The following is a 17,464-nucleotide window of genomic DNA, read 5'->3' as shown; positions in this document are numbered from 1 at the left end:
ACTTAATTCTCCGTACATGCCAATGATTATAAACAGTGATTCTGATCCTACCATTAATTAATTAATTGTTGCACCCCTGCATGAGAGGATTGTAAGTTCAATATGAAGCTAGATGTAGAAGGCTAATGTTAGCTAGCAAACGTTGCCCATGGATGGAAGTTAGGCGCGCAACCATATTAGCCAGGTAACCCAGGACAATAAAATAGTGTACTGTATGGCAGTGAGACCATTTAGCTACGGCATTGGCGTTTCTCAACAAGTACGGTGGGTCATGTTTTTCTACTTGCATGAACTGAAATCAACCACGGACAGCCACATTTAGCTTACGTTGATAAGACTAAACTTAAGGCAATCATTGTGGTACCTGATGAAGACTGCTTGTCTGTCAAAACGTTGGTTATTAAATGATTGCATCTGAGCTCCTAGTGTGCGGCTCTCCTTCAGCTTGTAATGGCTCATTGTTAATCTAATTATATCATGAAACAGCTGTAGGGTGGTGATCTGAGGTAAATGATTGCCTTGAAAAAGAGACCTTCAAAAAAGCACTCCATCCCTTTAAATCTACTTATTTCTACAGTCATATCATCCAAGAGCTATGCACACATTCATGGAAATACCACAAGTTTTTCATTTACAAGTAAGACCAGAAGCAACAGGTAATGCTTCAACACCTTTATTGTGCCCAATCTGAACATTATCCACATCAGTAAGTAGCAGCAAAGAGACCACAGTGAGGTAGACTTTCAAAACTCTAAAAAGCAGCTGGGCTAAGACAAGCTCAGCATGAGTAACTTGATGGGGGAAAGACTTAGTCTTTGGCACACAGCTTCATATGCATATATCCAACAGGAACAAGGAAGGCGATGGAGTAAGAAAGCACAGGGAAAGCTGTGTTAGGTCTACTCAAGCTCTTGGTACGTTTTTAGCTAAGTGGAAGTTCTACATTCAACAGGAAACAAGCAGCTGTTCATATCCGGGCTCAGGGCCCCTCTGTTGATGTACAAAAACAGTGATTACAAATCACTGCCACCCTCTCCTAAAGTGCAAATTAAAAAGTGCAACAATAAAACTACGTAACTTACAATCAAAACGTCAATGTCCGTTCGTCTCAGTAAAGATCCATCCAATTGATTGAAAACCCAGTTGAAGCAGTGTCCAGTAACGTTGGGCTTTATGAACTTGCCCAACAATACAAGAAAAGTAATGCTTCAACACCGTAACCTGTGCCCATTCAGTAGAACCGGGGTAAGGCAACCCTGGTTCCTGGAGTGCCACAGACACTACATGATATATATTTTAACCAACCTGGAAGACCAGGTGTGTTGAATGTAGGAAATCATTGAACAGATCAATTGGTCAGGTGTGGTGCCTAGTTGGAACAAAATCCTGCAGACCTTGCGACACTCCAGGAACAGGGTTGCCTACCCCTGCAGTAGAACATCGTAGGGAGAACAAATCTACCACCAGCCCCAGACTAATACTTCAGGGTGAGAAAAAACCAAGGGGAGGGAAAAAAATTAAAAAGCCGCCAGGTAGAATTCGGTTCCAAATTTCCTTGTCATGACTTAAAACCGTTTGTGTACAAATTAGTAAAAAACTGCGTAAAAATGTCTGAAATGCGACTGGTTAAATGAAGCCCAACTCATCTTCCAAAGTAAAAAACACCAGCTGGCTTGCACAGGAAAAACAGTAAGCCAACTGGGGGTGGGGGGGAAGGGGTGGAACTATTTGAAGGCACTGTATGGTATCTACCAACGAAAGGCAATGAGACGTGCATGCTCTCAATATGCAACGCATGTAAAACAAAATCAAAAACTTAAGGATAAGAAAAAAAAAATCAAGGCATTTTCATCTACTTCTGAACCCTGGCCTGAAACATCCTCGTCTGGCCACAAGTCAGGGAAACTGCATAAGGAAGGGCCCCTGACTATCCCAACAAGGTCACTGTGCATAGTGCCAACGTGAACAAGTAAACAGCAAAAAGTAGCAAGTGCAGCAGTAGACTTCTCTACAGTGTTTCTCCCCCAGTCCTGGTGGGAGTGCCATGGTGCCCCTGGTGTCGGGAGCAGCTGGACACTCGTGCTCTGCGGACGCCCGCTGTGTGTCCTCACCCGTGAGGTGTGGGGTTCTCCGCCCCCTCGCTGACTCCTCTGCTCTAGCTGGACTCCCTGTTCTTCTGGTTACGCATCAGGGGCCGGTGGTTGCTCAGAAGGTCCATGGAGTGCTGCCAGTGCCAGCAGGAGCGACAGTAGTACTTAAAGCAGGCCTGAGGAGAACACAGGTAGTAGTGAGCTTACTGTGTGCACATACATGTGTACCATTGATGTGCCTAAACATTAATACCATAAAACTTTATTTACACAAATGTATGCTTCTTGAATAGAGGCTTAGTAGGAGGCCTTAGTGGATAGATGCATACTTGAACATGATTAGACCAGATACAGTTGTAATACTAGCTTCACATCAACCCAATGTCATAACACACCTGGTCCCTGCAGAAGAACGGCCCGGGTTGGCGACTGCACACCTGGCACATGGAGTCCTCCAGGTAGGGGTCAATCTGAACCTGAGGGACATCAGTGCTTATATTCAGACCATTGAGAGAAGGGCAGACTTACCCTTCATTACAATTCAGTGATAATATGCCATAACACTTCAATATAAACGCATGTAACGTGTTGTTCCCATGTTTCACGAGCTGAAATAAAGATCAGATGTTTTCCATACGCACAAAAAGATTCTCATTTTGCCCACGTGTTTACATCCCTGTTAGTGAGCATTTCTCCTTCGCAAAGGTAATCTTTCAACGCACAAAAATGTGGTGGAGATGAGGCCCATTTTTTATAGGTGTCTGAACAGACGCATATCTGTATTTCCAGTCATGTGAAATTCATAGATTAGGGCCTCATATGAACTGTCCCTCAGTAAAATCTTTGAAATTGTTGCATTTATATTTTTTGTTCACTATAGTTGAAAGCAGTCGATGCTGGTCACGTGTTTAAAACCAGACGGCTCTTACCTTCTTTGTAAACTTGGGGGTTTTGATCTCTACAAACGCTGCACACACAGCCTTCAGGTAACTGCGCTGGTTGTTGAAGGTGACGCGCCCAGAACCTGAACATCATGAGATTAAGGAAGGATTGATACCATTACACACTCTACAGCACCCAGCCAGCCTACAGCACCCAGCCAGCCTACAATGCAAGGTCAAAACCAGACAGAAAGAGCCTACTTCTTAAAGTCTTTACCTCCAGTTGTCACAAAATGCTCTAATGGCAAGCAATGCAGAGGCAGTACCTGTCAACGTACATTACTCTTAATGACTGCTGCATTTCAGACAGTTACAGAAGACACCCCATAGATATTCACAATAAAGCTACATCACCCAATATAATCCTACAGTCATGGCAAGTCACCGCCAGTCTTTCAACGGTAGTATCTCACCTATCGGGTACTTGTGCTTGTCCGTGTCAATCCCAGCGTACATCACTCCGCCGAACAGGTCATTCATGATGCTGGCCAGGGCCTCTGCGTTGAGCATGCCGTGCAAAGCACCCACAAACACAGTCTTGCTGGGGTCCAGGCGCTGGGAGGGGCAGCGCACATAGTTACTGTCAGAGATCACCCAGGGGATCACCTGCACCTGTGAGATCAGAGAGGAGGAAGTGTCAATAGGTGTCGCAATAGTCTAGCAGTGTTTCTCCTTAACATTTCAGATGTTAAGTTTGTGGATATCCTGTTAACATAAAATATTTACCTCCAGCTCTTTTCCACTAAACCAGTGGTTTTCAGAACCTCTACAGGGGCCCCCCCAGAGGTCTCATTTTGTTGCAGCCCTTAACTGGCTCATCTAAGCTAACATGGATTTTTTTAATGATTGGCTAAATTATCCATGGTATGACATTTGATTTAAGACTCCCTGAAGTATTAAAACTATTAATACAAATTATTTGATGAATCATTCCTGCCATTAGTCCATAGAAATGCATTGAATAACAGATCCACTACGTGGGACAGACTCTCACCCCCCCAAAAAAAAGGATGTTTATTCTAAAGAGTTCTGTAGAGCTATTTTTTACATGCATTTAACCTCATTTTAGGAACTAAACTATTTCCATATATACACTAACATTTTTTAAAACTTTTTCTATGTACCTTCAGATAAATCTTGAGGCTTGTGGGTGTACATGTTCGAGAGAGGCTCAAATTTTGATTGGGATTTTTTACATGATGTTTTATTGAGGCTCAGACTTGAGAAAAGGGTAGAGAATTTGAACACAGCAGTTTGTCAAAAACCCCAGGCTGCGGTCACTAGGACACACAAGCACCCCCACTCACATCCTTGCAGCGCATCCTGCGGCTGGACATCTTGAAGTAGTATTCTCCGTTCTCCTCAGGGTGGAGCAGGTCCTGGGTGCAGGCCTGGAGCAGCGCACGAACAGACTTCTCGTTCTCAAACACAAGGTAGACGTAGCCTACAGCAGAGCACAGCAGAGCGTCAACACCAGGCGAACTGACAGACAGGGAGTTTGCTAGTCTATTAGGGGTCAAGAGAAGTAGTATGGTGTATGTGAACAAAGACATTCCAATAAGTGTTGCTCATTGTTTATTCTGAATTGTTAGTGAGTCCTCAAGTGATACGATCCACTCAGACCTCCATTCTGAAGACAACAAGGTGAGCAGTATTCTCAAACTCTGTCAACATGGTAGACCAAGAAACACAGAATATTCCACTTCTTGAACAAATCACACGTTTGTGTGAGATAGGGATGGTGGGAACCATTGAATGACCAAGTACACTTGTGTCTAAACTCACCATCCCACTGCGTGCCCAATGCCCACCACTGTGCCACCTTAGAACCATAAGAGTAAATATCCTACCAGCCTGTCATTACCTTTGGGCATATTACCTTTGGGAGGGCAACGAGGATGCTTTCCATCCTTACCGGGCCACTCCACACTCAGAGGGCCGTAGCCACTGAACGTGTTGATCAGACCAGCTGGAGAGAAAAGGGTCAGCAGTCAAAGACCAGTAATAGGTCAGTTAAACAGAAACAGTGTGCTGTGAACCAATTAGATTCAAAATTGTTTAACATTGTTCCTCTCCCCAGGTTTGTGTCTACTAAAATAAGAGCCAATTTAAAGCCATGGAAACAGTGAAGCAGCTGTACCTTCAGTGATATCCCAGGGTACTCCTCCCAGGAAGACCTTGTATGAGTACAGAGGGTTCTTGTTGTTGCGGGGAGGAAGTTGTCCACTCCAGGTGAAGGTGGCTTCATTTACAGCTGAAGGGAAAGTCGAGACTGAGCTGGTTAACAGCAGTAGAATGTGTAGATTCAAAAGAAAGCTGAGCGTGTTAGCATCATCCCATACCGGCTGCCTGCCTGTGCAGACGGGCCTCCCTCTCGATGCTGAAGGGGTCGTCAGGTGTCTCCAGCAGGTCCAGGCTGGGCCATATTGAGGCCCCGGGCCAGCGGCGGGACAGGGCCGTGGCAGAGCTGGTGGCGCTGGGCGGTGGGGTGAGAGGGGAGCCGTGGTCCTGGTAGTCCAGCCTGGAGCCCAGAGAGCTCAGCCTCATGGAGTCCTTCTGCATGTTGGACATGAGGAAAGGTAGGGGGGGAGAGATCCTCAGGGAGGACTGGTTGGGAGGGGGTTAGAGATATTCCTTCAGATCATCAGAAAGGTCAGAAAATCGCCATAAACTAAATCAAAACAAAATATGACATGAACTTGATCAACAAACTAAAAGTGTGACCCTAAAAATAACATGAAATCTCAACCATGACAATCATTTGAGTGGAATGTAATTTACAGTTACATCAATTCAAAAAGCACTTCAAGTTTACAAACATACATACACACCACCCCCCAAGTACACAGATACTTACGAGCAGGTCCGAGAGGTGGTCTGAGCCGGAGCTGAAGCCGCTGGTTTCAGAGTCTACAGGGCTGCTGGAGCGCGAGTCTAGGAAGCAGCGTGAGTCCAGGCGGCTGGTCATGCGAGCCATGCCGGGGAACTTCTCCAGGAAGTCAGCTGCCGTGCCCATGGGCTCACTGGGGGGGTTATAGCCAAGGGGCTTGCCCAGGATCTGGCCCAGGGGACTGCCCAGCATGTCCAGCACTGAGACCATAGAGTTTTAATCAGATCTTACAACTAGCAGCATCAGAGGCTGAAGCTGAGATAAGGCTATTCAACCAGCACTATCACTTTCCTACCCGTTAATCAATTTCAGTCCACAACTCCCAGATTAGAGAGCATAAAAACCAGCAGATAAATATCATATCAGATGAATGTAACTATGTGACCCATTTGTAATGTATAGGGAATCCACTGTTGTAGGGCACACTGTCAAAAACAGGAAAATAATCTGGGAGCCCATTTGTATCTACTAGTTACAAAATGGATGCTTACAAGTGAGTAATTGTGACTGATAAACCATCAGGCCTTAGCATTGTGGCCATCTGTCTATTCTAGATTAGAGTTCTGCCACACTGACAGTTTCTTAGACTATGACTAGACGCTCAGCATTTCAGATGATTAGCCAAACACAGCCATTTTAAAATGCATGACTAAATAGTTTCCATTGAACTCGTGGTACCAAGACGTTGAAAGGAGAGATAATACACCATAAGGACAGAGAAGAGAACAAGGTTAAAACACTAACATCTTGCTGTAGTTGCTATGCAACATTCCATAATGAAACTATAGGTGTAACGTACAAGTAGTATGGTTACCATCCTACAGCATTAGAACTTCATTGGTTGTAAGGAGCAAGGCAAGCCCCGATCATTGGGCTGATGTGACAACGCGGACTGGATCAGCTGACAACCACACCAAATATTTACTGTGGGTCTGTAGCTGTCCCAGTGGGCTGAACAGCGAGGCGCCAAGGGAATCTGACTGTACTGGCCCACTTTAGAAGCCCCATTCAGGGCAGTGCTGTTAACAAGTTTGTGTCTGGGATTGTATGGATATGTTGTGACGCAATCTCATCACAAGAACTGGGTCAGTACAAAGTGAGATGGGAAGCAACACTGAGTGAAGGCAGGGTAATGTCATTAAGCTAAAACATGGAATGAGATAATCCACAAAACAAATAATTATGTACAAGGTGTTTGAGGGAGGTATATTCAACCTCTCATCCTGAGGGGAAAATGCAGAATTTAAGTCAATTAAGTAGGGACACTACTGAATCTGAAAAACAAGTTAAATTGAAGTTCACCCTGTCTGGGGATATAAATAGCAGGTTCACAGACAACGGACAAACTGCCTCATCATTCTCTGCAACAGCCTGATGAAAGATCTAAATCTAGGGATGACAAAAGCTCAGTATCACTAAAATACAACAGACCAAACCCAAGAGAAACCTCCAATGCCAACACCTGAACGGAAGTGATTACTGATAATGCAGCATACCATCTCAAAGCCATAGCAAGTTACATTGACAACGCCACACAAAACCTAACTAGGCTATAGCATTCATTAAATCCAATATGAAGTAGCAGACTAGCAACTAGCAGTCTTTTCCCAGCACATTGGAACAGGTCGTACAGTAGACTAACAGGACAGCCAAAGACTTTATGTTAATGTACACAGTCTTTACTTAAATGTACACTTTGTCAACAGTATATTTGAATATTCAATACAAAGGAAGTATTCCAGTACTCACTGGAGGTAGAGCTGGTGTGGGCTTGGGAAGCGGCAGTGGTGTGTGTGTCCGTGTCATGGCTGCTCCAGGGGCGCTCCCAGCCGGACAGGCTAAGGGACTGGAGGCCCAGGCCCAGGTCGTTGACGTCTGGCAGGCCTCTGGAGCCCTCGTGGAGAGAGCTTCCGCTGACACTGCTACTGGGGAAGAGCATCCTGCTGCCCACTGCAGCCAGCTCCGATTCCTGCAGGTCTGTGGAGGAACGAGGAGAAAGAGATGAGCTAATAAACAGTTAAGCACCCTGCATCTGCCCGAGGGAAGAGGACATGAGAAGGGAGGGGGTGTCGAGTGAAATGGCTTCGCTTTCCCAAAAACATAATCTTACTGATAGAAATGAAGTCAGACTGTAGCAACCCTTCCCTGCATGTTGATCAGGTGAACCTGCTGCGACTGTGCCCGTTGCAACTGCCATGCATTTCCATCTGAATCACTGACCGACTTAGCATGTGACCGGACTGCTGATTCACTCGCACCCCCTGCTAATGACATCTGCTCACCCACCACCCCCCCCCCTTCCGTTTCCTCTAACTGGGTAATGAAAAATTCCTGTTGGAGATATTCTCAGACTCCCCCGGCACAGCGTCTGTCAGCGATGGAGGTGGCAGCCAGCCGCTGCTGCTAACAGTGGCTCTAGCCTAGTTTCCTGAGTGAGCTGGCAGAGAGAGATGCAGCAGACAGAGGGAGAGAGTCATGAGCAGAGAAGGTGGGGGACCGGCAGAGATGGGCGTGGTAGTGTTCTAGCTGCAGGGTAGGAGGGGGCACTGAGAGCAGAAATCCCTGGTGTATTGAGCTGGCTGGCTCACCCTCCCAGATTTGCCAGTGTCACAGACACACAGAAGCTATAGTCGCAGCAGCTGACTGATCAGAAGTAGGAGGACAGAGTGATTTGCACTGCCAGCTTGCCCCATTGCACTTCAGGGCTGGACAGCATCCAACTGCTATCTACAGTCCTGATTCAGCAACTCAAGGCTGGGCAGAGGAGAGGGGTGGTGGTTGGGTGGAGGAGGATAGGCCATCATTGAAGCTTTGTTTCTAGCTGGATTAATATTGCCAGATTTACAATGCATCATTTACACCCAATCTGAGGGAGGGATGATTGTTGTAACCTTTGTAAAATGTGAAAGTCATAATCTTCATTTTTTATGCTGAAACATAACAATTTACAATCATACTAGCCTATGATAAAAGTAAAAATATGCACCAAGTCTGGTTACACAGTTGTATGGAAGGTTCATAATAAGGCATGACAAGTTGGTCAAAAATCATTGGTGCCAACTGAGTTGAAGCCATACAAATAAAAGTGTAAGACGGTTTGCAGCTTGGTCTCAGACTAGACGTATCATAGTAAATGTAAATACTGATTGCAAAGAATATTATGTAACGTTTGGTAGTTACATAAAACCAATCTAATTTAAGGTGGTTGGTCAGGGTGGGCATTTAACATGAACGCCTAGCAACCCAAAGGTTGTGAGTTTGAATCTCACTGACAACCTTAGTATTTTGCTTCAACTACTTATTACTTTGCAACTACTTAGCATGTTAGCTAACCCTTTCACTAATCCTAAAATCATCTATTTTAGATAATTCTTTAACATAACTCGTAATACATCATCCAAAAGGGGTGATGACGAAAAGTAATATACTAAGTGTCTCGGATTTACACAGAACACAAAATGCTCTGAGACCAGGGTGCATTTTGGCATTTTCCTTATATTAAGAACTTTGAATATAACAACGTTACAAGTTATAATGCAATTCATTAGAAACTATTCAGTAGAAACTACAAAGTGGCCAAGCTGTGTGGCCTAGTGCATGACTGATTTTAAAAGAAATATATCAGGTGAAATACAGAGTAGAATTGCAGTGGCTGAGAGTCTTGGCAAAGACCTCAAGCTCTGGAAAGCTTAGCCTACAAGTGCTGCAATGCTGCAGACGATGCAGCATGAATCAGCTGTTCCCACTATTATGACAGGGCTGTGGTGTAGACTACAAAAAGCAATTAAAAGGGGAAATTGTATGTTTAGTATATAGTTTCCCCTTTACTGCCATTGAGTACAAGCATAACGATGTGTCATTCCAAAGTGCACGTGCAGCGAGAAAGTTTACCGGTCAGGAGCATATCTAGCTTTCCCTTGGTGCCGGATGTGGTGCACACACCAGTAAAATCCAGAGAGTTGCCCAGCATGGTGTTCATTCTACGATATATGTCCGCGTTACTGCAAGTGGACAAGGCCGCAGATTCTGGTGCCCAATTGTCATGGGGTCGAAGTTCGTCTCTCTAGAAATGAGAACAAACTTGTTAAAATATCCGTTTGATGGCATTCAAGTCATGTTTGTTAACATTTGAACATGTTAACATTTGAAGTTAAAATATATGGCTTCGTAAGCTACATCAATCACCCTGGATAATACATATTCTAGGTTTATTTTCAGGCCAAAAAGTCTCGATATTGTCTTTTTGTCCATTTTACACAGATTTAGGCCTAAACCTATTAGGCTAGCAGAAGCAGACTACTTTTAATTGTAGCCTAGGCCTATATGCTTTTCATGTGCTACTGTTGAAAAACAAAAACCATTGAGCGAAAATACAACTACTCGTTGGTGTTTTTCTTACCAATGAAAACGCCATGGTAGGAAATATCTAACAGAAATGTTTCAAACAACCGCCACTCAAGTCGAGGACATACTTATGAATGTAGTCGGTAGACAATTATCCACATTGATTAGGAAAACGTATGCCTATCCAATCAGGTGATTTGGGCGGTACCATTGCCAAGTACTTTTCCTGCGTTCATAACCAAGTGGGAAGATGGTATTTACCGCATATGGCCAGGCGAGTACACTGCCCCCCCTCGCATTGAAACCGGTGTACCTCATGCATTGTTAGCAGAAAACAGGATCCCCATTATAAGTGAATGGAAAAATGTCAATCTTCGTGTAAATAAACTGCTTTTTCAAAGACAGTCATGGTGCCAAAAATTGCTTCGAATACATCAGATGTATGTCCTTGAACCGAGTATTTTTAAACTATCACATACAAGAAGCGTTATAAGGATAATATAGTTGCTAATGGCAGCATCAGGTGTAAGGTCATGTAAGGCGGCCCCAGCGAAATAAATAGTGGGGGTACGCCGTTCCGGTAAAACACGAGCCTACCACAATAAACTGTAGGCTACTACACTATGATGTATCATTAGCGCATGTCAGAGGCATGACAAATTAGTGAATTAGATTTAAAAACGGGTGGTATAGCCTACACACCAAAATGCGATGTGGTTCGATGAGAAGACTGCCATTTTGCCAAGGCAGAGAAGAGTGGCCGACATCGAGACTTGCGGAGACAACTTTGGACACATAAATTATGTCCTAATGACAATCGCCAAATATCCTTACCCTTTATGTTGTTTTGTGTAAAATATGTCTCGTTCTATTCACCACTGTTTGGAGGCTGGAAATATGTTGCGAGTGGATGAACGTGTGGAGGTAGCCTAGTAAAGGAGCCCTTTGAAGTTATTGATAATCAGATGAAAACATAATGCCTGGTTGTGTTTATGCCACAATAAAAAAAATAGCACATTTTAGAAGTTAAATGACAAATCTTTACGACTTGGCCCATATCGATGATAATGAATTCATATAATTATATGATTAGGCCCATGCAAATATGTGTTGCACTCGCAGAGTGTGCACACATGAGGTCCCGTACTGGGAATAAATGTAATCTACTTTCACACCTGGGCAGCCTGCAGTACCCCGGTTGTCTTCAATTTGAGTTCGTCAATGAGAGGGGGCAGCACTGAGCTAGCCTGTAAACGTCACTTCCTTCCAAACTGCGCATGTTATTTCCGCGTTCTTAACAACTGGGAACTCGGAATTGGGAAATTTAGCTTTTTTTTCTTATTTTTTTTTATTAACAACAAATCAATACAGAAATTACATGAGGGAACATAAGTATATATATATTATATACAATGGACAATCGAGCTAGGGGGTACAATATCACATTACAATTACACAAGGACCTTAAGGGACATACATACACTTGCAATTCTAACAGCTTTTTTGTTAGTAGAGTATTTAACTGTCTTAAAATACAGTTACATTTCTTTTTGTAGGGTAAGAAAATGTGTTTGTTTGTTTGTAAATGTACATTTGTGTATATGAAATTTGGCCAAAAGAATAATGAAATGAATTACATAAAAATGTTTCAGCTTATTTCTATCGTATGTAAAGAATCCAAACAGTACATCTCTCAACAATAGTGTAAAATCTTCATAAATGTGTTCAATTATAAATCTACTGATGTCTTGCCACAGTTTTCTTACATTAATAAAATGCCCCAAAAAGATGCAACACTGTTTCTGGGTGGTCATTACAAAAGGAGCAATTTGAGTTGATGTTTTCCTTAAACTTCTTCATATAGTGGTTGGCAGGATAATATTTATGAATAATTTCAAAGGAAACTTCCTTAATTTAGTTAACAAGTAGGTATGTGTGTGGCAACATCCAAACTTTTTTCCAACAGATATTATCAAGATATTATCAATAAATCCTTTCCAATAAGGCATGACATAAGATACAACATCCTGTTGAAACAAGGTTCGTATCGCTCTGTTGTTGAATGGACCATAAGAGAAACAAATCTTTCCTACTGATGAGACAACAGGGTCAATAGAAGGTAGGCTCTGAGGGTCAGGTCTTGACATGTTCCTGAATAACAGAGCAACACCTGAGGGAATGGCATCTAAAACAATTGCAAAATCTTTAGGTGTTACAGGGACCTTGTAAAGTGATAAGAATTCCTTATAACTGAGTAAAAGACCCTCTGCATTTACCAGTTGGCTCACCAATAGGATATTATTTCCAATATTCTAAATGCAAAGAAGTATTTTTATACAATATATTCCGATTATTCCAATATAATATCTGTGTGGAGAAAAATGTTTATAAATTAAGGACCATGACAAGAAAACCTGCCGATGAAAAGCAGAAAGTTTCACTGAAATGTTGTCAATATTATAATTGCAAAACATGAAGTCAAGATCACCAAAAGTAGAGCAGACATGATGAGGAATAAAATTCCAGATAGAAGTGGGTCTTCTTAGGAATTGTTTTATCCAATTGATCTTAAAAGTATTATTTAAAGTAGTAAAGTCCAGAAAATTCAGCCCACCATTCTCATAAGTGTTCATTAAAACAGTTTTCCTAATGTAATGGGTACGGTTTCTCCACAGAAAGTTGAAAAGCATCTGGTCTATCTCCTTGCTTATTTTACTGTCAAGATATAAAGATAGAGTGCCATATGTTATTCTAGAGATACCTTCAGCCTTGGTTATTAGGACTCTACCTTTTAAAGATAAGTCCCTCTGTAGTCATTGATTTAGCTTCTTCTGGGTATTTTTAATAAGAGGGTTAAAATTTAGTAAGCCTCTAGACTTTTGATCCTTTGTAATGGTTATGCCTAAATATGTAAGTTCTTATTTTACTGGAATAACATAATATGAAGGTGTCACACAATCTTTAACAGCTATGAGTTCACATTTATTAATGTTGAGATATAGACCAGACGCTTTGGAAAAGGATTATATCACATTGATCGATATGGGAATTTGGTTAGCGTCTTTCAGAAAAAGTGTAGTATCATCATCCAGCTGGCTTATAATCATTTCTTTACCAGCTTTGGAAATACCTTGTACAGGACTATTATTTAATGAATTTGCAAGAAGTTGGGTGATCAATAAAAACAGGTATGGGGAGATAGGACAACCTTGCCTAATTCCTCTCTTTAACTCAAATCTAGGTGAGGTGCCATATTTCAATTTGATAGAGCTGTTACCATTTGCATAGAGAGTCTTAGTGGTCTTACAGAAAAAAATCCCCAAAGCCAAGTCTCTCAAGGGAGTGGAAGAGGAACTGATGCTTTACTGTGTCAAATGCTTTATAAAAATAATATGAAGCTATCCTCAGTTATTAGGTCAGAGTAGTCAAGTATGTCTAATACTAGTCTGACATTGTTAGAAATATGTCTGTTCCTCATGAAGCCAGACTGTGTTTCATCAATGATTGCATCCAGGACTTATTTAATTATTTTTGCAAGTAGTAAGGCTAATATCTTATAGTCATCATTAAGACAAATTGGATGCCAGTTATCGATGAGCAGTGTCACGGTCGTCCTCCTCTTCATCTGAAGAGGAGAGGCGAGAAGGATCGGAGGACCAAAATGCGGCGTGATATGTGTTTATCATGAATTTTAATAAAGAAAACACTGAACACCATACAAAAACAGTAAACAAAATAACAACCGTGAAGCTAATGCGAGCTGCTCTGAAACAAGCCATCAACATAGACAATCACCCACAAACAAACAGTGCAACCCAGGCTACCTAAGCATGATTCTCAATCAGAGACAAGTAATGACACCTGCCTCTGATTGAGAACCATACTAGGCCAAAACATAGAAATCCCCAAATCATAGAAAAACAAACATAGACTGCCCACCCCAACTCACGCCCTGACCATACTAAATAATGACAAAACAAAGGAAATAAAAGGTCAGAACGTGACAGTATCCCCCCCAAAGGTGCGGACTCCGGACGCAAAACCTTAACCTATAGGGGAGGGTCTGGGTGGGCCGCGGACCCCACTTCACCATTGTCTTGGTACGCCTTATTGTCCGCCTCCGTGGCTTTCTAACCATGGCAACCCTTCTCAATGACCCCACTGGACAGAGCGGAAGCTCGGGACAGAGGGGCGGAAGCTCGGGACAGAGGGGCTCTGGCGGAGACTCCGGCAGCGCCGAACAGGCGGGAGACTCTGGCAGCGCTGGAGAGGCGAGGCGCACTGTAGGCCTGATGCGTGGTGCTGGCACTGGTGGTACTGGGCCGAGGACACGCCCAGGAAGCCTGGTGCGGGGAGCTGCCACCGGAGGGCTGGCGCGTGGAGGTGGTACCGGATAGACCGGACCGTGCAGGCGCACTGGAGCTCTTGAGCATCGAGCCTGCCCAACCTTACCAGGTTGAATGGTCCCGGAGGTGGAATAGCCCGCACTGGGCTATGCCGGCAAACCGGGGACACCATGCGCAAGGCTGGTGCCATGTAAGCCGGCCCAAGGAGACGCACTGGAGACCAGATGCGTAGAACCGGCTTCATGGCACTTGGCTCGATGCCCACTCTAGCCCGGCCAATACACAGAGCTGGAATGTACCGCACCGGGCTATGCACCCACACTGGGGACACCGTGCACTCCACCGCATAACACGGTGCCTGCCCGGTCTCTCTCGCCCTCCGGTAAGCACAGGAAGTTGGCTCAGGTCTCCTACCTGGCTTCGCCACACCTCCTGTGTGCCCCCCTCCAATACATTTTTGGGGGTGCCTCTCGGGCTTCCTTGCCAGCCGTGTTCCCTCATATCGCCGGTTCCTCTCTCCGGCTGCCTCCGCTCTCCTAGCTGCCTCCACCTGTTCCCATGGAAGGTGATCTTTTCCCGCCAGGATCTCCTCCCATGTGTAGCAACCCTTGCCATCCAATACATCGTCCCATGTCCATTCCTCTTTGCGCCGCTGTTGCCCGTTACCACGCCGCTTGGTCCTGTTGTGGTGGGTGATTCTGTCACGGTCGTCCTCCTCTTCATCTGAAGAGGCGAGAAGGATCGGAGGACCAAAATGCGGCGTGATATGTGTTCATCATGAATTTTAATAAAGAAAACACTGAACACTGAAACCCTATACAAAAACAGTAAACAAAATAACAACCGTGAAGCTAATGCGAGCTGCGCTGAAACAAGCCATCAACATAGACAATCACCCACAAACAAACAGTGCAACCCAGGCTACCTAAGTATGATTCTCAATCAGAGACAACTAATGACACCTGCCTCTGATTGAGGACCATACTAGGCCGAAACATAGAAATCCCCAAATCATAGAAAAACAAACATAGACTGCCCACCCCAACTCACGCCCTGACCATACTAAATAATGACAAAACAAAGGAAATAAAGGTCAGAACGTGACAAGCAGTACTTATTTTTTAGGCTTAGGTATCAGTGTTATTAACCCCTGACTCGTTGTAGGAGGGAGAACATTGTTTTTAATACTCTCTAAAAAAGACTTCAAATAGGAAGGGAGCTACTTGTTCAGAAAATAATTTGTAAAATTCTGATGTAATTCCATCAACACCTGGTGATTTATTGTTCTTTAGATGTTTGATAGACTCTAATCTCTTCAACGTTGATGGGTTCATCACACTGTTTAGATTCTAAATCACTGACAGAGTGAACATTATTCGGTGAGTTAAAAAAAACATATCTGTGGATTCCTGACAGTACGTAGAGCTATACAATTTTCTGTAAAAATTGCTACAGTATTTAGTGATACATTTTTGGTCATCTGTAATAACACCATCAATGTTTAATTTATGGATAGTGTTATTTTTAGTGTGACATTTCTCAAGTTTGAAGAAATAGGATGAATTCTGTTCTCCCTCCTCAATCCATTTTTTCCTAGATCTAATAAAGGCTCCTTCCGCTTTTAATCTATATATATTATCCAGTTTATTTTGTAACTCAATTAGTTCCATCTTCTACTCCCCCGAGAGGCCGGCTGGGGACCTCTGAGAAAGGGAAAGTTATCTTAATCATCACCTTTTCCTCCTCAGCTCTTCTGGTCTTAGCAAGATTACTACCATATTTTCTATGGTATTTGGACACCTCAAATTTAAAGAGCTCCCAGTTCTTTAATAAGAAGTTCTTGCAATAAGAGATGGGAAATCGAGCTCCGTCTGGGAAAAATCTATTTGAAGGGTCATCCCATTCGGGAATCCAACTCTGGAACCCTGCTTCTTTCCAGAGCTCAGACTTTCCGACCTGAAGATCACTGACGCCATGATTTGACATCGTATATTTCCGAGTTCCCAGTTGTTTTGAACGCGGCTTTTGACTCCATGAGACTCCATTTTAAACCAACTTCATTTGGCTTCAATGCACTATCGAGTGTTCACAGGATGAATTGTGTCATGTGATCGATGGCTTTGTCCATTTATATATACAGTCATTGCATACAACTGGGAAAAATCCACTTGAACTATTAATTACTAGTGGGTCACTCATCTATCATCCACGAAGGCCGAATTCTCTGATATCTGACGTCACCTACTAAGGAAATTACCTAGATAACAGCATTTTCAGCAGTTAAATGCAACAACAACACATTATTTATAAAAATATATCTATTAATATGTTTTTTAAACAATATAATTTGTTTGCGAGCGTGATACCTGTAATTTTTGTTTATGGTTGGCGCAGCTTGTTTGCCATTAGCCAATCGGCGTATCTCAACGACATCAAAACACATGAATGCCTCCAACTAGTATTTACTACTTCACAACGGGAAATTACCACCTTCCCACTTGGTTATGAACACAGCATTTGACTGGCGTTTTTCACGCGTGAATGCTGGAATGAAACAGAATGTGGAATGTGCTGAAATAAATTAGTAGACGAGACTGTTGCAGATGAATGTGACAGGTAGCCTAGCGGTTAAGAGCGTTGAGCCCGTAACCGAAAGGTCGCTGGTTCGAATCCTCGAACTGACTAAGGAAAATATATCAATGTTCTCTTAGCAAGGCACGTACCCCCAATTGCTCATTTAAATTTGTTCAATTACTAAAATGTTACATAGTATCAACTATCAAACTCCCTCATTGTAATTTGATACGTTTTAACGTAAGAGCACGACAACATTTGCTCACTTTGCACTTCAGA

General features: G+C 43.2%; 1 protein-coding gene across 4 annotated transcripts; it reads right to left on the bottom strand.

Moving 5' to 3' along the window:
• Positions 1-657: 657 nt before the first annotated feature.
• On the bottom strand, positions 658-10,428 carry cpeb1b (cytoplasmic polyadenylation element binding protein 1b). 4 transcript variants are annotated; one of them, XM_065012301.1, is made up of 12 exons: positions 10,321-10,428; positions 9,813-9,984; positions 7,671-7,898; positions 5,889-6,121; positions 5,374-5,638; positions 5,172-5,285; positions 4,896-5,000; positions 4,339-4,475; positions 3,445-3,643; positions 3,020-3,114; positions 2,486-2,566; positions 658-2,266 (listed from the first exon to the last, which is right to left on the bottom strand). In XM_065012301.1, the coding sequence occupies exons 1-12, from the start codon at positions 10,333-10,335 to the stop codon at positions 2,156-2,158; spliced, it is 1,755 nt and encodes a 584-aa protein (XP_064868373.1). In that variant the 5' UTR covers positions 10,336-10,428; the 3' UTR covers positions 658-2,155. The 4 variants fall into 4 exon arrangements, with proteins under 4 accessions (XP_064868373.1, XP_064868375.1, XP_064868376.1 ...); XM_065012303.1 differs by having other exon boundaries at positions 4,911-5,000; XM_065012304.1 differs by having other exon boundaries at positions 9,864-9,984.
• Positions 10,429-17,464: the final 7,036 nt, after the last annotated feature.

This window comes from Oncorhynchus nerka, linkage group LG27 (assembly GCF_034236695.1).
Source record: "Oncorhynchus nerka isolate Pitt River linkage group LG27, Oner_Uvic_2.0, whole genome shotgun sequence".
Classification (NCBI taxonomy): domain Eukaryota; kingdom Metazoa; phylum Chordata; class Actinopteri; order Salmoniformes; family Salmonidae; genus Oncorhynchus; species Oncorhynchus nerka.
Note: the sequence above shows the minus strand (reverse complement) of the source record. Positions and strands in the feature narration are given on the sequence as shown.